The sequence below is a fragment of the Cebus imitator genome, unplaced genomic scaffold (genome assembly GCF_001604975.1).
Source record: "Cebus imitator isolate Cc_AM_T3 unplaced genomic scaffold, Cebus_imitator-1.0 Scaffold20, whole genome shotgun sequence".
Classification (NCBI taxonomy): domain Eukaryota; kingdom Metazoa; phylum Chordata; class Mammalia; order Primates; family Cebidae; genus Cebus; species Cebus imitator.
The window spans coordinates 6,149,469-6,173,467 of record NW_016107335.1 but is presented as its reverse complement, the minus strand read 5'-3'; the positions used below and the strand labels follow the sequence as shown (position 1 = coordinate 6,173,467).

General features: G+C 46.9%; 1 protein-coding gene across 3 annotated transcripts in view; it reads left to right on the top strand.

Annotated features, from left to right (window-relative positions):
- ACTR3B (actin related protein 3B) overlaps positions 1 to 15,776 on the top strand; it is a 106,128-nt gene extending 90,352 nt beyond the window's left edge. For 2 of the 3 annotated variants that reach the window (XM_017519804.1, XM_017519819.1), the window contains 3 exons: positions 12,828 to 12,953; positions 13,873 to 13,956; positions 14,830 to 15,776. In XM_017519804.1, the coding sequence (XP_017375293.1) occupies positions 12,828 to 12,953; positions 13,873 to 13,956; positions 14,830 to 14,925 (306 nt within the window). In that variant the 3' untranslated portion in view covers positions 14,926 to 15,776. The remainder of the gene's footprint in view (positions 1 to 12,827; positions 12,954 to 13,872; positions 13,957 to 14,829) is intronic. The other variant, XM_017519813.1, reaches the window with a different exon arrangement.
- Positions 15,777 to 23,999: the final 8,223 nt, after the last annotated feature.

Genomic DNA, 23,999 nt, shown 5'->3' with positions numbered 1-23,999 from the left:
GATGGCCCTCAGGGTCAGAGTTCCGCCTCACTGCTTCAGAGTTTATTTCTGTTTGTCCTGGGGAGACACACTGTGTTGATGGTGTTGTGTTCTGCTTGGGAGGAGGGCACACATTATGAGAGGCTTGTTGGATTTTGACATATATCCAGAAGAGGGGTCCCAGAACAGCAAGAGGTCCTGACATGATGGCCTGTGAGACATGGCTGAGAGAAGTAGCATCGTTTGACCTGCGATTTGGCAGGGAGCAGTAGGCTGTCTTGGGATATTTGATGGGCAGCTGGCTGGAAGGTGAGCAGTGCCAAGGAAGGAGGGAGACCAGGGCAGATTTCAGCTCAGCGCAGGGAGAGCTACTTTACAGATTGGTCTATACAAGGTGGGGTCTGAATTCTGTGTCACGGAAAGGGAGGCAGTGTGGGCTGATGGTTAGACTGCCGTGCTGAGTGCATGGGCTGAGGGGGATGGTGGCACACGCCAGGTGTGGATACCACGTGGCGGTGAGCTCCTGGACTGCCAGGTGTGTGTTCTGCTCTGCCTACTGCTTGCTCAGTTGTGTGACTTTGGCAGGTTATTTGATCTCACTGTGCCTCAGCGTCCTTTTCGGCAGAACAGGGATAGGAGTAGTACCTGCCTTATCCCATTATGGGCAAGGTAAAAGGAATTGTGTGTGGAATTGCCTTCAGCTGTGTCAGGCAGATAGCAAGCACTGTTGTTGTAGTCCATGAAATCACTTCAAGTGATATTCTGGAATGGTGCACCACATCCAGGCCAGAGCAGCAGATTCCTCACCCGCTGCAGCCTCTAGCCGATTGACTTTTCTATTTTTAAAGTTTCCAGGGATTTTGCCTGGTTTCCTTTGCTGCCCCCACCCCCCGAGCAACCTCTGCCTTTGGGGACTCCTGCACATCTCGGATTAGCTGCAGAGTAGCACACCACTTCCCCAGTGGCCCTCTTTGCTGGTGCGCAGGCACCTTTGGTTTTACTGCTTGATGCTAACCAGGGCAGGGTTTTTTAACCTGAGTGCTATTGACATTTTCCTTGTAGGATGTTTAGCAGCATCTCTGGCCTCTACCCAAAAAGTGTCAGTGACACCCACACACCCTTACCTAGGCCTGACAATCAAAATTGTCTCCAGATGTAATGTCTCCCGGGAGCACAGTTGTCCCGGACTGAGAACCTGGACACTAGGAAGAAACATCAGGAGGTTACCAAAGTTCAAGGACTTACCAGAAACTGTCAGTTATTGTTTCTGGTTCTTGAGTTACTTGCTAGAGTCTTTTTCCTTTACTGACCCCCCTTTATTCCAGACGGTAGAGCGAATGAAATGCTCATCGTTCATTCCACGATGCCTGAGGAGGGCCGTGCTTACTGAGTGCTGTGTGCAGTGCCGGCTTCAGGGAGGAGTGGACAGATGGGGCGTAGACCTGATCCTGCTCAGGCCTCTGCATGGCCCAGGGTGGAGAGGCTCAAGCAAGATAACCCACCATGCTTGTCATAGTCCTGCCTTCTCTGGGCCGGTGCTGACATCATTACCATCTAATTTCCTCAGAGACCTGCGTGCGGCCTGGTGATGTCTTCACAGATGAGGGCAGGGCAGCCCATGGGTAAGCGGGTTTGCTGCTTGCTTCAGGCCCCAGCACTAGGCAGTGGGGGGAGTGTGAGGCCTTTGGGCATTCCCACCTGGCTGCAGGGAGCCTTTGGGCATTCCCACCTGGCTGCAGGGAGCCTTTGGGCATTCCCAGTTGGCCGCAGGGAGCTGGCTGGGGTCAGATGGTGAAGGGCTTCAAACAGCTGTCAGGAAACTCCGATTTGGGGCCAGTACTGCGTTGCCTTTCTAAATGCCTGTCTTCTGCCGGGCTCTGCTCTCATCTGGTGTTCCTGTCAGGCTGACAGCTCCATAGAACCTATTGCTTAGCACTTGTATGTTCCTTTTAGACCGTATTCCACCCTCCACTCTCCTTCTGGCAGGGTCCCCTTGTCCCCTGAAACTTCTGCTATCGGCCGCGGGGTGTGGGGTGAGTTGCAGCTGGGAGTCAGCCCCGTGGGTGGTGCAGGTGGCTTAGGGTGAGGCTGGTCAGGGGCTGCTGAAGTATGAGCCACCTCCTTCCACCTTGTCCGTGGGAGGCACTGTCCAGGACAGCTCTGCTCCAGCCTCCCCAGGATATGCCCACACTGGGACCTTTCTAACCCGGAGGCTGTTGTTCTTCTGTGTATAGAGCTGCAGTTCGGTTCAGTAATTGTAGGCTGAAGGTCAACATGATGAAAACAAGAGTACTTTGCAGCATTAGCTTAGAAACAGTATCTGGGAAGAGCTAGTGGAAGACATTTAGGATGGCAGCCTGTCTGGTGACACATGTGCAGGAGGCGTGACCATCTCTGTGTTGTCACAGATCTGGAACCTGCTGCATGTGTCACATAGGTGTAGACAGTGGACGTGGGGATGTATCTGCTGTTAGTTGTCATGTGCGGAAGCTCAGGCAGGAGCAAAACACGAGATGAAGTTGTTATTTGGTCTGGGACCCAGAGGCTCCTGCCTTCTCCTGGAGTTCTCTCTAAAGTGTGTCTGTGAAAGAGGACATTTGCCAGTGAGGAGGAGTAGGGTAGAGAGTGGGGGTGACAGGAGTGTCTGCAGAGGGCGGAAGGAGCAGGATGGACAGTTACTTTGGGGAGGAGTGAGTAGAGATCTAGGGCTGTTCCTTCTTAAATACTAAAGGCTGTGTTGAGTTTACTGGTTCACGTTGGAATTTCTGAACACAAAGAAAGGTGCGGAACTAGGGTGAGAGCTGAAGTTTGCATTTAGGAAAGGCCTCAAAGTACAGTGCGTATTGTTTTCCTGTTGTCCATAGCAACTATTGGGGATTAAATGTTAAAATAAAATGTGACTTGGCTCAATCTTCCATCCTCACCCTGTTACAGGACACTGAGAAAATGAAGAGTTAGTGACGGTGTACCTTGGCTGAATGTCTGTGCCCTCTCTAGGCTTCTTTCTTGCCATTTAAGTCTCAGATGCCACCTTTTCAGCAAGGTCTGCCCTCTCAACTCAGAGTGGCCCCTCGCCATCACTTTCTCTTCCGTTGCTCTGTTTTTAAAAGTTCAACTTTGAAGTATAATTTACATAGAGTAGAATGAACCCATTTTAAGTGCACGGCTTGAAAAGATTTGACAAGTTTACATACTTATGTGATAATCACCACAGTTAAGGTAAGAAGGGAATCATCACTTGCAGAAGTTCCTTGGGCCCTGCTCCAGGAAGGCACCGATCTGCTATCACTGTAGAGGGGATTTGACTTTCCAGAGTTTCGTATACAGGAGTCCCTTCTTATCCATGGGGGATGTGTCCCAAGACCCCCAGTGGATGGCTGAAAGTGTAGATGGTACCAAACCCTCTGTGTACTATGTGTTTTTTCCTGAATATATACATACTTTAGATGAAGTTTACAAATTAGGCACAGGAAGAGATAACAGCAATAACTAATAATAAAATGGAAGACTTATAACGATATGTTACCATCACCACTCTTGTGCTTTGGGGCTGTTAAATAAAATGAGGGTTACCTGAACTCCAGCAGTGTGATGCTGCAGTAGTCCATCTGATCACTGGGGTGGCTGCTGAGTGACTCAGGGCACATAGTGTATACAGTGTGGACATGCTGGACAAAGAGATGACTCGTGCCCCAGGTGGGACAGAGTGGGACAGCTCCAGATTTCGTCATGCTTCTCGGAATGGTGCACAGTTTAAAACTTACGAAGTGTTTACTTCTGGAATTTTCCATGTAATCTTTTCCGACTGTGGTTGACCGTGGGTAATTGACACCATGGAGCATGAGCTGCAGACAGTGGGGGCTGCTGGAAATGGATTTGCTCCATGGGCTCTGTTTCTGGCTTCCTTCACTCAGCTGGTGCTTTTGAGGTGCACGTGCATGTCATCTGTCCTTTCTTACTGCTGGGAGCATTCAGCGAATGGCTGTGCCACAGGTCAGCCGTCTTCTGCTGGCGGACATTCGAGTTGTTTGGGCTGTTACCAAAAGCCCTGCTGTGGACATTTGGGAATACAGGCAGCGTTTGCTGGATATGTTTTATTCCCCTTGGGAAATACCTGGGAGTGCAGTTGCTTTGTTGTATGGTAAGTGTACATAGTTTTCACTTTATGGAAACGGCTCGACTTTTTCCGAAGTACTTACAGCATCTGCCCTCCCACCAACGATGGACAGGAGTTGCAGTGTTCATCTTAACCTGAACGTGGTGTGTGGTGGATTTCAGCTGTACGGTCCGGATTACAGATGTTGTTGATGTCTTTTCCTGTACTTATTGGTCATTGGTAGTATGTTTTCTTTTGTGAAATGTCTATTTGAATCTTTTGCCCATTTTTAATTGATTTCTTCTTTATTGAGTTACAACTCAATAAGAATTCTTCAGATATCCTGGATACAAATCCTTTGTCATGTTTATGTGTTGCAGATGTTTTTTTCTAATCTGTGGCTTGTCTTTTCATTTTCTTAGCGGTGTCTTTTAAAGAACAGAAATGTATGGAAACCCATTTATCAACTTTTTTCTTTTTTGCTTCATGCTTTTTTATGTTCTAGCTAAGAAATTTTTGCCTATCACAGAATTACGAAGTTTTAAAAACTGGTTTTTAGAAGAAATTTTGTACTTTTAGCCCTTACATTTAAACCAGTGATAAAATTTGAATTTATTTGGGTATATTCAATGAGAAAGTAAATAAATGTTCATCCTCCCATTCCACGGATACCAATTTTTCCAACATAGTTTGTTGAAAAAGATTTTTTCCCTATTGAAGTATCTTGGTGACTTTGTCCAAAATCATTTGACCACATACTCATAGCACTGTTTGTATGGTTATGTGAATACATGAAAGAAATGAATTTATATACTACACCTTTGAAGGCAACTCAAGATCATGTAATGCTTCTCAAGTATTATAATGAACATTTACTTTCATACCCTAGTGAATAATTTTTTAATTAAAAAACCTATTACAGAGACATGACAAGTAATTGTACAGTCTGACCCTGCACTGGACTCTGGACTGGAGAGAAAAAAATGCTATAAGGAATATTAATAAATCAAGTGACAAAATGGGAATAGGAACAGCAGATTAAAGTTTTGCATTAATGTTAAATTTATGAAGTTGGCAGTTGTACTGCGGTAACGTAAAGGATGTTCTCAGTTTTAGTAAATACACACTAAAGTATTTAGTAGTAAAGGGCCATGATGCATATAAGTTATTGTCAGATGCTCCCCGCCCCAATATGTGTGTGTGTGTGTGTGTGTGTGTGTGTGTGTGAGGGGACAGAATAAATGCGTGCAAATGATAAAGAAAAACACTACCATAAATGTTAACAGTAGGCAAATCTGAATAGAGAGTGTATCACTTTTGCTAAGCTTGAAATTTTTTCTAAATTAAAAAATTACTTCATTAATTTTTATTTTTTTGAGATGGAGTTTCACTCCTATTGCCCAGGTTGGAGTGTAATGGTGCGATTTTAGCTCACTACAGCCTCTGCCTCCTGGGTTCAAGTGATTCTTTTGCCTCAGCCTCCCAAGTAGCTGGGATTATAGGCATGCAACAGCATACCCAGCTAATTTGTATTTTTAGTAGAGACGGGATTTCACCAAGTTGGTCAGGCTGGTCTCAAACTCCTGACCTCAGGTGATCCACCCTCCTTGGCCCCCCAAAGTGCTGAAATCACAGGCGTGATCCCAGCCTACCACACCAGGCCTAAAAAAATTTCTTGCATTAATTTGTTGTCTTAATATTTGCCTTTTACATAAAAGTAGAATTTAAATGTATTAAAATAGCCATTAATAGTGATTTACAAATTCTCATTCTCTGAAATCCAGCTCCCAGTTTTGCTGGGTAAATTGGCCTGTTAGAAGTTTTTTGAGGATAAATTTTATCTGTCACTATCTTTTTTGTCGCCTAGTTTGATTAGAGTGGTTAAAATTATTACAGAGCCTTCTGCACAAGAGCCCATGTATGTCTTAAGAAGGTGGAATTACTGTTCAGTTCAGGTATCACGCCAAGGATTTAATGTGAATCTGATTGTATGTTAAGTCCTCTTTTGTATTTGATCTGTTTTCTAACACAGTAAAGTCAACAGAAAGAGCCTGTAATGCCACCAGATACAGATTATCTACTTCTAGGCCAGAAATCTGAGAGGATTTAGAGGAAATTAGTATAGCTGGTGAGCTCTCATAACACTGGCGCTTAGTTGACCTGGTTGGTGAGACTACCCTGTCCCCTTGCCATGGCCCAATGGGATCCTTGCTGTCTTATCCACCACTTGCAACTTGAGTGTCTTAATTGACTCAGTTTAGGGACTTTTGTTTTCTTCAACTCTAGTCATGCTTTGAAGTTTTTTTGTTTTTTGTTTTTGAGACAAAGTCTTACTCTGTTGCCCATGCTGGAGTGCAGTGGCGTGATTTCGGCTCACTGCAACTTCTGCCTCCTGGGTTTAAGTGATTCTCCTGCTTCTGCCTCCTGAGTAGCTGAGATTACAGGTGCCTGTGCCATGCCCTGCTATTTTTTGTATTACTAGTAGAGATGGGGTTTCACCATGTTGGTCAGGCTGGTCTTGAACTACTGACCTGGTGATCCGCATGCCTCAGCTTCCCATAGTCCTAGGATTATAGGCGTGAGCCACTTTGGAGTGGCTGGCCGCTTTGAAGATTTTGTATCCATTTATATACAATATATGCCGGGTAACATCATACACATTATAACTTGGACTCACAGCGCCCCTCAGGTAGTGTTTTCATTTTTTGCCCTTTTTTTCCAAAGTCTCTCCTGTTCCAGATTCTTTTCGTTTGCTGAATACTTTCTGAGCTAACAATGTTCCTTTCTGAGTTTCCCCAGAAGCACCTTGATGGCACGGGCCGTCCTGAATCTCTCCAGTATTCATGTAGTGTTGTCTTCAGGTTTTATTGTGTTGCCTAGTTTTAAAGTTCACTGTCTGTGGCTACGTTAACTGTGCCCATGCAGAGTGCTGACCGCGAGGAGCTCTAGTCTGTGCTGAGCTGGACACTTGGCGCTCATGTGATATTTCACGGTGAGGAGGCAGGGATTAGAATCGCAAAGGAGCAGCGTGAATGAGGGCTGTTGGGCCTCCGCCTGTTGCTGGGTTGTGACCTCCCCTTACAGAATCTCCTGAGATGGATGCCACTCCTGAAGTGAGTTGGCTCTGTTTTAGGGGCTGATGCGTGGGAGGTGTGTGCAGCTCTCCCGGTGCTCTTGGCAAAAGCGGAGCACATGGGCACCTGAGGGACTGCCGTTGGCCAGGGCCATGCCTGCCTGAGACCCCGCTGAGAGCACAGCCCAGCCTTAGCCTCCACCTGCAGCTATCTTCCTGGGCGTTTTCTTAAGTGAAAGGAAAGATTCAGCCATGAAATGATTTTTGTTTTACTTATTTGTAATGTAGGAAACAAATAGAATTGCTTTTTAGAAGAAAAATCTGAAATGAATGCATTTATAACATTCAAACGATTGTTTTAAAAATGCAGATCCTCAGAATGACAAAGTATGTGTTTTAAAGTTTCCTGTTTACATTTCTGAATTTTTAAGAATCTCTAGGTTTGGGAGGTTGAGGCTTCCTCTTCAAGCCTCCCAGTGAGCTACTCTGCAGGGCTCACCAGTATGTTTTCTTCACATTTGTAGTTCAGTGCCTTTTTTTTTTGTAAGACGGAGTTTTGCTCTTGTTGCCCAGGATGGAGTGCAGTGGCACGATCATGGCTCACTGCAACCTCTGCCTCCTGGGTTCAAGCGATTCTCCTGCCTCAGCCTCCCAAGTAACTGGGATTATCGGCATGTACCACTACACCTGGCTAATTTTGTATGTTTAGTAGAGATGGGGTTTCTCCATGTTGGCCAGGCTGGTCTTGAACTCCTGCCTTCAGGTGATCCGCCTGCCTCGGCCTCCCACAGTGCTGGGATGACAGACATGAGCCACCCTGCCAGTTCAGCGCCTTTAACTCAAGTGCTTGCTGAATGCAGCGGGATGTTTGCTGCCAATCACAGGGATACTTAGGCTTTTGAGGTTTGCCCTTCAATTACTGAAGGAAGAAAGGAATTCAAAATGAGGAGCCAGCATCCTTTTGTAAACTCCTTGAATGATTAACTGTATTTTGCCTGAAGATAGTGCAGCTGGGCTTCAGCTCTCCTATTTGCCTGTCCTTAGAAACTCACACCCCTGTCCCTGCCTGCCTGCCTGCCCGCCTGCCTTCTAGTGTGGAAAATTTGAAGCAGGCAGGAAAGTATATCCAATATGCAAGGATGAAGTAGCTGAAGAAAACTTGGTAAGGAGAAGTGAGGGTGGGAGATAGCGCAGCTGGGTGGGACAAGGACAGAGCCCTTGCACACTACTCTGTGGTCGTGCCTAGCCATGGGAGAGGCCCCTCCTGGCTCTCAGCTTCTCAGCAGCCAGGGAAAAGAGGGGAACCCAATCTATAATGGAAGGCACAGGGCTCATGGGACATATGATTAAGGCCAGTGGGTTTTCCTAGAGGCCCAGCTGTTTCTGACGCTGAGAGCTGAGAGAAATTTCTTCTGTAGACCTCGCTGAGAATACCTTCCTCACCCATCCCCATGTGGATAATGACATGCGTTTCCTCCTGCCGTGTCTTCCAATGGCCCAAGGTACAAGTTCAGAGGGGAGACAGTCCTCCGGGTGAATATGGAAAGAACGCCGAGCAGACAGGGAGCATTCCCCTGGTACTTTCGGATCATTTAGAAGACTTAGAGGTGTGAACGGATATCCTTCCAAATAACAATAGCACAGAATTTTGAGATGAGGCAGCAGGTGTGCCCATGGTGCTGTGTTGGGCATTGGGTGTCACAGTTAGAAGCAGACTCATTCCTTTGACCATTGTGTCAGGGAAGGATAAGCTCACCAAGTCTAGGGTAACAGTCAAGGAACCTGGTCTGGGGCTCCTCTGCTGCACTGTGGTGGGCCAAGGGAGAGTTCTGACACTCCAGGCTTCCTTGGAACACTGGGATTGCCTGACATATGGGCTATGAGGAGACCAAGCAGAGAGCGAGGCTGTGGGAATCTTAGCCTGGAAAAGCTTTAAAGGAGTTTCTGCAGTGGGCTTTAAAAAGCAAATGAGGCCTGGCGTGGTGGCTCATGCCTGTAATCCAAGCACTTTGGAGACCAAGGCGGGTGGATCACCTGAGGTCGGGAGTTCAAGACCAGCCTGACCAACATGTTGAAACCCCATCTTAAAATAAATAAATAATAAAAAGCAAATGAAAAACAATAGCAAAAGAACAAAAAGACGAAACCAGAAACCTCAGCAAAATTACTCTTAGAATGTCTGATTTCAAGCACTGACCCATCCTTGCTCTTCCTCAGTCCTCATTTAATCTTATTGGATATAGGCCAGGGTCTGTCTCTCCAGACGTCATCAGCCAGTGTTGCCAGTAACTAGAGAGCAGGAGCAGGGGTCAGTCGAGGCTTATTCTAAGATGAGATGATCAAAATATCAAGAATGCTTTTAAGTTATGATTCTTAATATGATGGTAACTAGGTATGCAGTGTGTCTGAAAGAGTCACCAGGCCATGAGACCCATCTGAAGGAAGCCGGGGATCAGAATATAACCCTCTTTATGTGATTTCAAGCTGCCACCCTGTCTGCCAGGGACTCATTCCCACCAGTCCTCACCTTTTGGTGACATGTTACCTGAGTGTTGTTAACCGGGGGCTCCCCTGAGTTCAGCGTTCCCATAGCTGCAGCTGTAGTTGATGGTCCCTAGACTCTGACAGGAGCCAGGCACTCTCAGGTTGGTCATGAGAGATTTCTCCACAAGGTGATAGAGGACAACAGTGATTATTCATGATGCTGATCCTGGGACAGGATGTTGGCTTGAAAACTAGACTTAAAATTTGTCAAGAAGACAGGTGCTCAGTTACCTCATAGTATCTGTGTGGCGAGGGGTGTTGGGGTTGCCTCTTGAGAAATGGACGTGATAGCAGTTTCCTCGGTTGGCTATGTCCACGGAGGTTTAAGAAAGCAAACAAGCTTGTAGCAGTGAAACCCCCAGATGAGGACAGACTGCACAATTCTGGTGGCAGAGAACCGTTGCCAGGAATTTTATCCAGTGTGTTCATTATCAGATAGTCTCTGTAAGGCAGGGGTTCCCCCCTCAGAGGGTCTGCTGTGTTCAGGGCTGTTCCCTGTGAGAAATGGGGGGCAGGCACCAGGAGTGGGGTGGGGTGGTAGCTCCCAGGAGATCTCTCACTGCTGCAGAGAGCCCTGGAAAGGTGGCCTCAGAACCACCTTGGTTCCTGTCCCTGAAGGCCAAGCGCAGATCTTCCCATAAACATACTACACTTGGCTGGGTGTGGTGGCTCATGCCTGTAATCCTAGCACTTTGGGAGTCTGAAGCAGATGAATCATGAGGTTAGGAGGAGTTCGAGACCAGCCTGGCTAACATGGTGAAACCCCTTCTCTACTAAAGGTACAAAAAATTAGCTGGGCGTAGTGGCGGGCGCCTGTGATGCCAGCTACTTGGGAGGCTGAGGCAGGAGAATCGCTTAGACTTGGGAGGCAGAGGTTGTAGTGAGGCGAGATCACGCCACTACACTCCAGCCTTGATGACAGAGTGAGACTCTGTCTTGAAATACATACATATATATAAGACTTAAGATTCTCGAAGCTGATAAAAAAAATATTGTACAGTTTTGTGAGACCACAGGTAGCCACTTGTTGATGGTTTCCCATGGCTCTGTCCCTGGCCAAACCACTGTAGAAGCTTTAGCTCAGGGATGTCCAACCTTTTAGCTTTCCTGGGCCACATTAGAAGAAGAGTTGTCTTGGGCTGCACATAAAATACACTAACGCTATTGATAGCTGGCAAGCTAATAAAAAGGTCCTGTGCATAATTTTTTTGGTATTTACTACAGATAAAATGTTGTTGGATTCAAAGGGTTGGACACAGCTTCTTTAGCCCCTCACGGCCTTTTCACCTTAGAAGCTGAGCAGCTACAGCATGTTAGATGATTTATGAAACATCTGCTGTTGGTAGGTAATCAGAGGTGAAATTTCTCTTTACAGACACTCAGTGTATAATTGGGACAGATCCCAGGTGGAAGGCCAGGTCCCTGGCAGCTTCTCCAGGTGGAAGGCCAGGTCCCCGGTCACTTCCCCAGGTAGAAAGCCAGGTCCCCGGTGGCCTCCCCAGGTGGAAGGCCAGGTCTGCGGTGGCTTCCCCAGGTGGAAGGCCAGGTCCCCGGTGGCTTCCCATGGCTCCTGCCCCCTTTCATTCTTCCTGCTCTGACTTCAACTATCTAATCCTGAGTCTATGTGAGTGCTGTCACAGCAGTTCTAGGAGTTGGCATGAGAGAAAAATGATCCCTGTCCACTCCGTCCTGGCTGTCTTTCCCCCGGACAGCCGTAAGCAGGAGTGGACTGCTTTCACACCATGTAACTTAGAACCTGGGTTGCTGGGGACAGAAAAGTGCATTTTTTTCCGTACTGATTCCTTGTGACTTCTGCTTACCTGTAAACTTGGTGAGGGACTCACTGTTCACGCACACAGAGCTGACCGGGAGGAGTGCCTGAAAACAGAGTTGTGCAGTTGGTCAGAAACTTGGGAAGAGCTAACATATTTAGAGGGTCTTAAAGCAAGTAGGGCTTTTTGACTCCTTGAAGGATTAATTTCCTTATGTAGTTTTCTCATTTGCTGTTTTCTCTAAGAAAGTTCAATCAGGAAATATATTATTCCCCCTTGTCAGTGGGGGATACGGTTCAAGACCCCCCAGTGGGTGCCTGAAACTGTCGCTAGTACCAAATCCTATATATACTGTGTTTTTTCTTATACATACATACCTATGATAATGTTTAATTTAGAAATTAGGCACAGTAAGAGACTTTTGAACAGCAATAACTAATAATAAAATAGAATAACTACTATAACAATATACTGTAGGAACAGTTATATAAATGTGATCTCTCTCTCTCTCTCTCTCTCTCTCTCTCTCTGTCTAAATATCTTACTGTACGTGTTTACCCTTCCTCGTCTTGTGAGGGTATGAGATGATGCAGTGCCCGTGGTGAGAGGGTGAGAGGTGAGTGACGTAGGTTAGGCCACTGTAGCCTCTGACATGCATCAGAAGAGGACTGGCTGCTTGGGTGACCTGGGCCATCAAGCCGTGAGGATGTCAGTGGCTGCAGGTCAGGAGCTGATGGTGTGGATGACTGACAGGCGGGCAGCATGGACAACACTGGACAGAGGGCTCGTTGAGGTTCTGGGCAGGGGGAGCGGGGCAGGCAGGTGTTTCCCCTTCCTCAGCCCCACACTGAGCTTCTGTGTGGCCACTGAGCGAGTCCTGGCACTGGAGGGCAGTGCTGGCTGGGTGGCTCACCGGAGAACGTTTCTTCGGGTAACTTGGATGCTTTCTTTCCAAGATGGTCCTTGTAAGAGGCTTCAAGCATCCATTAGAAGACTTTCCCCTGGTGATGGTTAAGGCAAAGCAGCCTGAGAGCCAGTGGTCATGTGGCTCAAGTCAGCTGGACAGTTTCTGTTGTTACTTGTGGCTGCCTGGTCCTTGTGAGGGGTAGGCAGAGGGAGCATGAGGGAGCAGAATCGCCTTGTTTCCGCTTTGCTGTAATGGAGGAAAGGATTCAGGAGCCATCTGTGACACATTGTTGTCACCATAAGAAAAGAAATCTACATTTTTCCAATAGTATTAACTTTGCCTCTGTTCACGTCTCTCATAGGGCCGGTGTGTCATGCCCACAAGCGATTGGGCCTGTGGGGTTCTGTTGTGGGTGGGTGATTTTACCCAAGGCTCCCTCTACTTTGTGTCTTGTAGAATGTCGTTCTCTCAGGAGGCTCCACCATGTTCAGGGATTTCGGACGCCGACTGCAGAGAGATTTGAAGAGAGTAGTGGATGCCAGGCTGAGGCTCAGTGAGGAGCTCAGCGGCGGGAGGATCAAGGTATGAGCCAGGGGCCTCCATGCGGTGCTGGGGGAGGAGGGCGGTTTCTGCCCTGGGCCTGACTCAGGCCTTCCTGACACAGTTTGTCTGGGCCACGTGAAAGAAAAACAAATGTGTGTCGCTTTCTGAGCTGCACTGTGACATTACCATGGAGGTTTGCTGCTGGAGCTCCTTCCAGGCTCGTGGTTCAGACCTGTGGTCCTGGTGACACAGCCATGGCAGCTTCACAGTCTCCCTGGTCATACCTGCCAGCAGTTGCCTTTTGTGTTGTACTCTTACGACATGGGGTGTAATGACCAGTGTCCACAGGAGATAGTACTAATTTACGGTGAGGATCTTCTCATGTCCTCCGGAAATGTTCTCATTAAATGAAAATAACTAATGTTAGCAGGGAGTTACAAGGCATCTCTCCAAGATAGTAATTCTCAGGCAGCTGGTGATTATCTTAGGCTTCTAACCAAGATCAGGCTTGGATAGGGGAGCTGGGGGCCAGGAAGAGAGTGCACGAGTCCACTGCTGGGAAAGCACAGCTTCTTTTCGTGTTTTGGGGATGGTCAGTCTTATTTGGGATGAACCCTACAGTGCCAGAACATCTGAAATGTTTGGTCAAAAAAAATCAGTGAGGTTAGTTGCTTGGATTTTGTACTTTTTTACTTTAATGCCCTCAGTGTTGTGAGAGGGCGGTTCTGCTTGCCGGGCGTACCATGTTCCTTTGAGCCTGGGGCTGGAATTGTGGTAGGTCTGGTGGGGGATTTGGCAGCACAGGCAGAGAGTCACTGAGTGCTGGGTGTGAGGTTGTACTTGTGCCACTGAGTGGGGGGTGACCCCAGGTGAAGCCATGGTCGGGTCAGCTGGAGGGTGACTGGATCACAGATGTGTCTGCACGTGTGCAGTAAGTGAGAGCTGCTTTCTCTTCCAGCCGAAGCCCGTGGAGGTGCAGGTGGTCACGCATCACATGCAGCGCTATGCCGTATGGTTCGGAGGCTCCATGCTGGCCTCGACTGTAAGTCCCTCTCTCAAGGGCTCCGTGTTTCCATTTCTGTGCTCGCTGTTGAGTTTGGGCAAATATCGTCTATGAAGGTGAAATAGTGTGCGCTCTAAACAGCCAATTCTGTAGCTATAAACTATATATATATATAACTTATTTTCTTTCTTTTTGAGACAGAGTTTCGCTCTGTCTCACTCTGTCGCCCAGGCTGGAGTGCAGTGGTGTGATCTTGCCTCACTGCAACCTCTGCCTCCTGAGTTTAAGCAATTCTCCTGCCTCAGCCTCCCAAGTAGCTAGGATTATAGGCGTCTACCACCACATCTGGCAAATTTTTTTGTTGTATTTTTAGTAGAGGTGGAGTTTCATCATGTTGGCCAGGCTGGTCTCGTACTCCTGACCTCAGGTGATCCACCAGCACTCTTAAAGTGCTGGGATTACAGGCGTGAACCACTGTGCCTGGCCCTATATAAACTATATCTTAATAATCACACAACACATTTATCAAGTATCCTTGGTAATTAGGGATTACAGATAACATGCTAAGTGGAATCCAAACAAATCTAAAAAAAATCCTGCATTAATCATTAATTCCAGTGACTTCTCCAAATAATTATTATTTTTCCCCCTCAAATTTGTGGATAGCTCACATGTTATTAGTGGGGGAGCAGCATTTGGTTGGTCCTAAGAAGATAGAGGCTGACAAAACTTTTAAAAAGTAAAATAACCCCCCGTTTAGTAGTTTAGTCCATCAAAGAGGTAACTCTTACAGCAGTGGTCCCGTGAGGCAGGGTGGAGGCTGGGATGAGAAGAGTGTCTTGCCTGCGTGGTAGTAGCTTTCCGACTCTCTTCTGAAGTGCGTTCTCTCCTTCTGCCTGTTGCCTCTGGTAGCCGGAGTTCTTTCAGGTCTGCCACACCAAGAAGGACTATGAAGAGTACGGGCCCAGCATCTGCCGCCACAACCCCGTCTTCGGAGTCATGTCCTAGTGTCTGCCTGAAAGCGTCGTCTGATGGTGTCACGTTGGGGAACAAGTGTCCTTCAGAACCCAGAGAAGGCCGCCGTTCTGTAAATAGTGACGTCGGTGTTGCTGCCGAGCAGCGTGCTTGCATTGCCGGTGCATGAGGCGCGGCGCGGGTCCTTCAGTCAAAGCCATTTATCCGTGTGCCGACGCTGTCTGCCAGCCTCCTCCCTCGCCCGCCCTCTTCCTCCTCCTCTTCCTCCCCCTCCTCCTCCTCCCCCTCCTCCCCCTCCTCCTCCTCCTCAGAGCTGCTAGCTAACAAATACAATTCTGAAGGAATCCAAATGTGACTTTGGAAATCGTCAGAGAAAACAACCTTAGAAAATGGCACAAAATCGTTGTGCACCAGGAGAGAATGTGGGGGCGCAAACCCTTTCCCTCCCAGCCTATTTTTGTAAATAAAATGTTTAAACTTGAAATACAAATCGATGTTTATATTTCCTATCATTTTGTATTTTATGGTATTTGGTACAACTGGCTGATACTAAGCACGAATAGATATTGATGTCATGGAGTGCTGTAATCCAAAGTTTTTAATTGTGAGGCATGTTCTGATATGTTTATAGGCAAACAAATAAAACAGCAAACTTTTTTGCCACATGTTTGCTAGAAAATGATTATACTTTATTGGAGTGACATGAAGTTTGAACACTAAACTGTATTGTATGAGAATTACTACAGATCATGTATCTTTTAGTTTTTTTGTTTGAACTTTCTGGAGCTGTTTTATAGAAGATGATGGTTTGTTGTTGGTGAGTGTTGGATGAGATACTCCCCTGCACCATTGTAATAAAAGCTGTTAGAATCTTTATAAATATCTTTCTGCTGCAGTGTGGTGGTCTTTTGGTTTTCTCCCTTGTCGCTGTGCTTCTCTTTTACATCATTGGCGGATTTGATTAACACCAAGTTTGTAGAAGGAAATTTTTTTTTTTTTTTGGTTGGGAGGGTGGATGGAGATTCACTCCTGTTGCCCAGGCTGGAGTGCAATGGCACGATCTTGGCTCACTGCAACCTCTGCCTCCTGGGTTCAAGTGATTCTCCTGCCTCAGCCTCCCGCGTAGCTGGGATTATGGGTGCCTGTCAGCACGCCTAACTAATTTTGTATTTTTAGTAGAGATGGGGTTTCTCCATGTTTGTCTGGCTGGTCTTGAACTCCCGACCTCAGGTGATCTGCCCACCTCGGCCTCCCAAAGGGCTGGGATTACAGGTATGAGCCACCGCACCTGGCCAGGAAATTTCTTTTTCTGAATGATGTGGATGGCCTGTTCTGCAGTGGTGTGGATCTGGATAACCCGTCAGAGATGGTTTTTGTGTCTAGGGTATAGTGGGAAGGAGTGCCTAATGATTTCTGATGTTCTTTCCTAGAAATTCAGGATTCATGGCTGTAAGCTTTCTGTAACTACTCTGATGTTTGCCGAATGGATTTCTAGCTTGAAAGGTAATTTGCTCAATTAATAGATGATTAGATTTATTTCACTCTTCATATAATTCTTATAATTATGTTACTTGAAAAACTGTTACTTATGGTATTCTAAGTTGTGAAGTATGTTTTTTTGTTCTTTTTTTTTTTTTTTCTACTTTCACTCTCAAAGGCGGCGAATGAAGTATGTTTTGTTCTCAGAAAATTTGCCTCCATAAAGAAATGTAGCCAGGTGCAGTGGTGTGTGCCTGAAATCCCAGCTCCTCAGAAGTCTGAGGCAGGAGGATCATTTGAGTCCAGGAGGCCAAGGCTGCAGCAAGCTAGCGTTGAGCCATTGCATTCAGCCTTGGTGACAAAGTGAGGCGCCATGTCTTAAAAACAGGCACAAAAAATGTGATGTTATTATTTGAGTTTAGAAATAAGTTTAATACTGAACTCAGTGTGGTAAAATCTGAGTTTACGAAACCTCAGTTTACCAAGTCTCTTCTGTTGTCACTGTGCTACGCCCTCAGTCTCCCCAGTCAAGAGTCTGGTACCACCTAGTTCTCCCCTCATCCAAAGTGTTTCTCTGCATTCCCTTGGGGATTTGCTGCTTCTTGGGATTGCTGGACCGTTGGCTTCTCGTGATCTGCTAGTCATTTTATTCCATCAAGTTCCCTATGGGTCTGCCTGCCTTTGGTCACACCTTTGCACCCTGAACATGGCAGTGACAGTTATTCCTTCGAACACCAATTTCCTCTTAGGTCTGTGTTATTCAGGGACCCACCTGATACTCCTACCTTCACCCCACCCCACTCAATTTAGCATGCTTTGCACACATCTCACAGTGGGCGCTGCCATTCCACCTCTGCACTGCATTTGTGCATGGGCAGGTGCTTTGTTGCGCCTTCTCCAAATCCCGGGAATAACGCCACTCTGCACATCAGTGCTGTGCCAGCCGGCTAAGCTAGAGCTGGATAACCTGCCCTTCCACCACCGGACACCCAAAGCTTCCATGTTCCTTGTTTGGAACAAGATGATCTTGGAGATTGTACGTCTGTTTGTCAACTTAAAGGACTGTAGGAGAACATTTTGTTTTAAACCTACATTGACAGGATAGAATGATCCATTAGAATGTGACAGGTATGGTGCTGTGGTTCCCAACGTCAGCCAAGATCCATCCCAGATTAAGAGGATCAGAATTGGGGCCCCACGGAGAGCATTCAGTTTTTGCTTTTTGTTTTTAAACCCGTTAGGCAATGCCAGCGTAGCTGGATCTGAAAGGCAGTGAGCACGAGGAAGGGTTTTTGACTCAGGAAGATCTGAGTATGAATTCTGGCTGTTCCTTAATCAAATGAGATCCTATTTTCTGTTTGCTCATCTGCGGGAGAACTGCAGTGGTCCTTTTGCTGTTAATAGAGGTGAGTTACAATTTTTTGTTTATTCAGTAAGCCTGGCAGATACCTTGTATAGAAATGACTGTGATTCTGCAATGTGCATTAGTCATTTTATAAGGAAGAAAAATGTTAACAGCTAAGTTAGTAATTTTGATAAAATCTGCACATACCTTTTTTTCAAGTTGAATGAATTAGCTCTAGATCATACTATAGAAATGAGTTAAGCATTCCTAGAGTTAATGAGTAGAGTCGACCTCCCATGACAAAATTACAACTCCAAGTGAGCAGTCCTTTATAAAAAACATTTCACCAAATATACTTGTTAAATTCTAAAATTACAAGTCTACAGTCTTTAGGACTATTAAAACAACACTTTCAATAGTGCACATTGTCGTGTGGTGACGAGTACCTGTAGTCCTGCTACTGGGGAGGCGGAGGTGGGAGAATCCATTGAGCACAGGAGTTCAAGGCTGCAGGAGCCAGGGTCGTGCCACACACTGCAGCCTGGGCTACAGAGTGAGACCTTCTTAAAAGGCGCAGGAAGTTGCTTTCCCATATTTAACAGATTTAGACATAAACTCAGCTTTATGATGGTGAGAATATTATATGAATGGCCTTAAGTTTAAAAAAATCTGGCAAATAGTATGTGAGTATTTGACAAACGTTACCTTTCTAACAAGATGATGGCTGGCTTAGAGCTGCTCTTTCCAGCATAAAACCCCTGTGGGAACAGCCTCTCACTTCTTTTTTTTTTGAGACGGAGTTTCGCTTTTGTTAACCAGGCTGGAGCGCAATGGCGCGATCTCGGCTCACCGCAACCTCCATCCACATCCCAGGTTCAAGTAATTCTCCTGCCTCAGCCTCCTGAGTAGCTGGGATTACAGGTATGCGCCACCATGCCCAGCTGATTTTTTGTATTTTTAGTAGAGACGGGGTTTCACCATGTTGACCAGGATGGTCTCGATCTCTTGACCTCGTGATCCACCCGCCTTGGCCTCTCAAAGTACTGGGATTACAGGCGTGAGCCACCGCGCCCGGCCAGCCTCTCACTTCTTTGGGAATATTCATCAGCTGCTCCTGTGGGCTTTAGCTTCAGTTTTATGAACTTTTAATCCAAGATGGGATTAAGGAACACGAAGCTTATGAGTTTTTTTCTGCATCTGGCGAGGGTTGGGGAGAAATCACAGCGAGAGAGATGGAGGCTGCTGAAGTGGGAGCGGTAGAAAGGGACCCTATCAGGGTTGCTGAGGAGGGGGAGGTGACCGCATCCCTGACAGAGGGAGGAAGGGGAAACACAGAAGGCACCCAGTGCTTGCATTGACCAACTGCAGGTGGTTGGTGGACTCTCTCCTGTTGAGTTTCCACTTCCATGTAACCTAAATGCAGGAGGGAAGAAGGCAGAGGCTTTCTTAGGGGTTGGGGCTCAGGTTTTGCCAGGCAAGTGTGATGGTGGATGGAGCAGGTGTCACGGGGGCAGGTGTAGACGGGGTTCTCTGTTGCTAACATGATTGACCACAGACTCCAAGTAGGGCAGGGAGCAGAGGGAGATGAGAGATTGGGAGGAATGAAGGCGTCTGAGGACTGGAGGCCCTGGGCTTCAAGGTTAGGAGCTTGTGGTCCTGAAGAACGATGCTGGATTAAGATTTTGGAGGTGGAGAGTCATCGGAGTGGTCATTGTGTAGAGGCTGAATTCACTGGAAATGGAAGAATGTAGGGAATTTGCAGAGATGGGTTGTCCAGTGGGTGCTGGCCCATGCAGGAGGCTGTGGGGGTGGAGACGAGAGCAAGACTGGTCCAGCTGCTGAAGTCCTGCCTCAGTCTGGGCGGTGGTAGGAGCTGAGCACCGACTGTGAGCTGGGCACTGCACTGGAGTCCCCTGCGCCGGGCATGACACCGCACAGCCTCCTCTCATCTGAACCACAACCCTGTGAAGCTGGTATTGCTATTCCCATTTTCCAGATGGGAAAGCTGTGGCTGAAAGAAATTCAACAACCTGCCAAAACCACACAGCCAGGAAGCCGAGGAGTCATATTTAATGTATTTTCAGCAGTCTTGTAGAGGTAGGTCATAGCAACTGGTGAGAGACCAGGTGGTGAAACCCAGTGACACGAGTCTGTGCCATGATTTCATCAGATAGTGGGGTAGAAAGAGTTTGAGCGCCTTCAGATGTTGTCATCGTTACCTTAAGAGTTTAGTGGGGGCCGGGCGCGGTGACTCACACCTGTAATCCCAGCACTTTGGGAGGCCAGGGCAGGCGGATCGTGAAATCAGGAGTTCAAGACCAGCTTGGCCAACATGGTGAAACCCTGTCTTTACTAAAAATACAAAAATCAGCTGGACATGGTGGTGCATGCCTGTAATCCCAGTTACTTGGGAGGCTGAGGCAGGAGAATTGCTTGAACCTGGGAGGCGGAAGATGCAGTGAGCTGAGATTGTGCCACTGGACTCCAGCCTGGGTGACCGAGCGAGACTCTGGCTAAAAAAAAAAAAAAAAGAGTTTAATGGTACCATAAACTCTAACTCCTGGGCCTGGACTCCAGGAGGGTTTCGGGAACCTGAAGAGTAGAGGATCAAGCCTGTCAGGCTGCAGCCCGCCCTGTAGTGGGTTTCCCTGCACTCTGGCCACCATCTGCAGTGCCGTCAGCCAGAGGCCGGTGGAGCAATCACCCTGCAGAATTCTTGAAGACGTAGCTGTGTTTTATGGCGGTCGTAGCTCATTCCTCAACTTTACTCATATGAATAATGAGCTCTCGTTTGACTGAAGTGCAGCTCGTTCGGTGATTAATTCGTTCTTTATGATCCCTCCTTTCTGTCTCATTTGTAGAAATTACGATTGTGCCAGACAGGCTTGTGGGGTTAGTCAAGTGCACAGCTTATTGAAAACCGTAAGAGAGGCCCATTAAGAATATTTATCTGTTAAATAATTCTTTACTTCATTGAAGAATATTTCATAATGTTTCCTTTAAAAGGAACTGTCAGCCTTTTTATATAGAAATATAAATTGATTGGCAAAATAATTGCATGGGGGCTCTAATTGGCAATTACATCAATTTCACTTGGTCAGACAGAAATAAATCTTTTAAAAAGAGGAAAAGAAACTATAGCTTGATCTTAGTGTCACTGCGAAAGTTTTTTTTGGTTTTAAAATATTAGCTCTTTTTAGCCTCCATTGGTTTCTCAAAAGTAAGCAGTGGTTCATTCTCAGCAGGTTGGCTTCTCAGGTTTTATGTTTTCGTTTTTCGCTTTGGGTGCTGTGGATTACTTTTTCTATATGTGTGTATGATCATATATGCATATAGTTGTTAATATCATATGGTTGCTAGGAATTTCAAATTTTTAAATATTTTAATCAGGCCGGACATGGAGGATCATGGCTGTAATCCCAGCACTTTGGGAGGCCGAGGCGGGTGGATCACCAGGTCAGAAGATCAAGATCGGCTTGGCCAATACCATGAAACCCCGTCTGTATTACACACACACACACACACACACACACACACACACACACACACACAGAGAGAGAGAGAGAGAGAGAGACACAATCAGCTGAGCGTGGTGGTACATGCCTGTAATCCCAGCTACTTGAGAGGCTGAGATAGGAGAATCGCTTGAGCCTGGGAGGCGGAGGTTGCAGTGAGCCAAGATTGCACCACTGCACTCCAGCCTGGTGACAGAGTGAGACTCTGTCTCAAAAAAAAAAAAAGTTTTAATCAGTAAGAGAGGAATAGAGCTTTAAATTATTTTTTAAAAATAATTATAAACCTAAGCGTTTATGATGTGAAGCAAAATTTATTTATTAAGACGAGGTCTCACACTGTCACTCAGGCTGGAGTGTGGTGGTATGATCATGGCTCACTGTAGCCTCAACCTCCTGGGTCCAAGCAATTCTCCTGCCAGACTTCGAAGTAGCTGGGACTACAGGCACACACCACCATGCCTGGTCAATTGATTTTTTGTAGAGATGAGGATCTTGCTGTGTGGCCCAAACTCTTGGCCTTAAGTGATCCTTCCACCAGAGCCTCCCAAAGTGTTGGGATTACACAGGTGAGCCACTGTGCCTGGCCTGCAAAATTCAAATGATATGATATTGGCTGTATTTTTAATATTTAGGGGTCAGATGTACGTTGGCCTTGAGTCATCTTTTTTCTGCTTCTCATTTGTGACTGGCGATAGTGACTGTATGATGAGGTGTTTTTGACACGGTAAGCTGTACACCATTTTTATAACAGTATTTCAGGAGCTGGGGGAATTGAGCAGAGAGTGGGACACCCAGAATCCTGAGTGCAGACCCTGGCATTGCCATTGGTTGGCCCTCCATTTGTGTTCACGTCAGTCATTCCGCTCTGTCTGTGTCTTCCCCTCACCCACTGAGACAATGGTAGCAGGCAGTAGTGGAGTTCATGGTCCCAGGATCCCACATTTCTGAGCTGCTCAGAATGAGAATGTGGTAGAAAGATGAGCTGTGAGGGGCGACAGGAAGCTGATGTGAGGGGCTGGATGTGCGGGTATGGAACTGTGGCCATGGCAGGTTCTGGGGCCTTCCATGCGTGCTGAGCATGTGTGGAAGGAATGCTTGCTGGGCTCTGGGTCGTGTGTTTATTAAGTGCCCATCTGAGGATGCAATCCTGATGATGTGGAGCTTCCATTCTAGCAGAAGAGGGGGACATTGGTTCCATAGTCACACTATGTCATCACAAACTGCAAAGACCTGGGAGAGAAGGTAAAGGGTGCCATGAAACTCACCGCAGGCCGGGAGTGGGGCATGGGTGAGGGGTGTGAGGGAGGCACCTGAGGGGAGGTGGAGCTGAGAGGTGCAGGGGAACGGAGGCCGCCAGGCCACGGGGTGGAGGGAGAGCAGTGTGGGGAGAGGCACATACTATTAGTGCAAAAGTAATTGTGTTTTTTGCAATTATATTTAATGGCAAAAATGCAATTACTTTTGCAGCAACCTAACAGCTTGAAATGGCTGTTTCTGTAGGTCAGATTAGCAAAATGTTCGCAACGTCTAGTGAGTCACTAAGACAAATGGCTGGAGCAGAAGGAAGCCTGGCTTTTTAAGAAACAAACAAGGCTGGGTGTGCAGGGTATTCAAGAAAAGAGGTAAAGTTGTCCAAATGGGGCTGGGCTGCACATTTTGGTCTTTATCCTAAGAACAAAGTCCTGGAACACATAAGATTTTTAACAGAATAGGGGGTGCCTCGATGTGTGCTGCATCAAAAGCAGACACGCCTGGAAGGCTTTGCCAAGAGATGGAGCTTTTCTCTAGAGTCACGGAGCAGACCCAGAGGAAGAGAGGTGAGGTGGGCTGCCTGGGAATGCTGATCTTCTGCGTTCGTTTATTTTTTTGAGACAGAGTTGCACTCTGTCTCCCAGTCTGGTGCAGTGGCGCGATCTTGGCTCACTTCATCCTCTGTCTTCCAGGTTCAAGTGATTCTCCTGCCTGAGCCTCCCAAGTAGCTGGAACTACAGGCGCGTGCCACCATGCCTGGTTAATTTTTTTGTATCTTTAGTAGAGATGGGATTTCACCATGTTGGTCAGGCTGGTCTCGATCTCCTGACCTCAAATGATCCACCCACCTCGGCCTCCCAAAATGCTGGAATTACAGGCATGAGCCACTGTGCCTGGACGTCTCTTGTGCTTTCTAACAGCAGTTCCAGAAAGATGACCTCAGCACACAGGGTGCAAGGTTTGGGAAATGCAGCAGGGCAGCCATCGAGGAATTGTGTGTCACCCTCTGGGCAGAGTTAATAAAGGGTATGAGAAGGGACTCCAGAATCGGAAGGGTCACATACTACAACCTTTAGCTGGAGGAAGGGAATGAGCATTTTGAAATTTAGTGTAACAAAATATGTAGCAAATGGATGTGGCTCGTTTTTAGTTTTAAAATGGAAAGTACCTGCCGGGAGCGGTGGCTCATGCCTGTAATCCCAGCTACTTGGGAGGCTGAGGCAGGAGAATTGCTTGTACCTGGGAGGTGGAGGTTGCAGTGAGCCGAGATAGTGTCACTGCACTCCAGCCTAGGTGACCCAGTGAGACTCCATCTCAAAAAAAAAAAAGGAAAGGAAAGTACCATTAAGACTATTTCTCTTGCGAAATTTAGAAGTAGTTTGTCTTCGCTCCCTCCCCCTACTCCGCTTTATTTCTTTAGTAGGAAAAAAGCTTTTGTGATTTGTCTAGGATCAGGGGTATTTGAGAACTATTAAAGAACCTGTGATATAGCACAGCATAGAGAGGAGCTAGACACA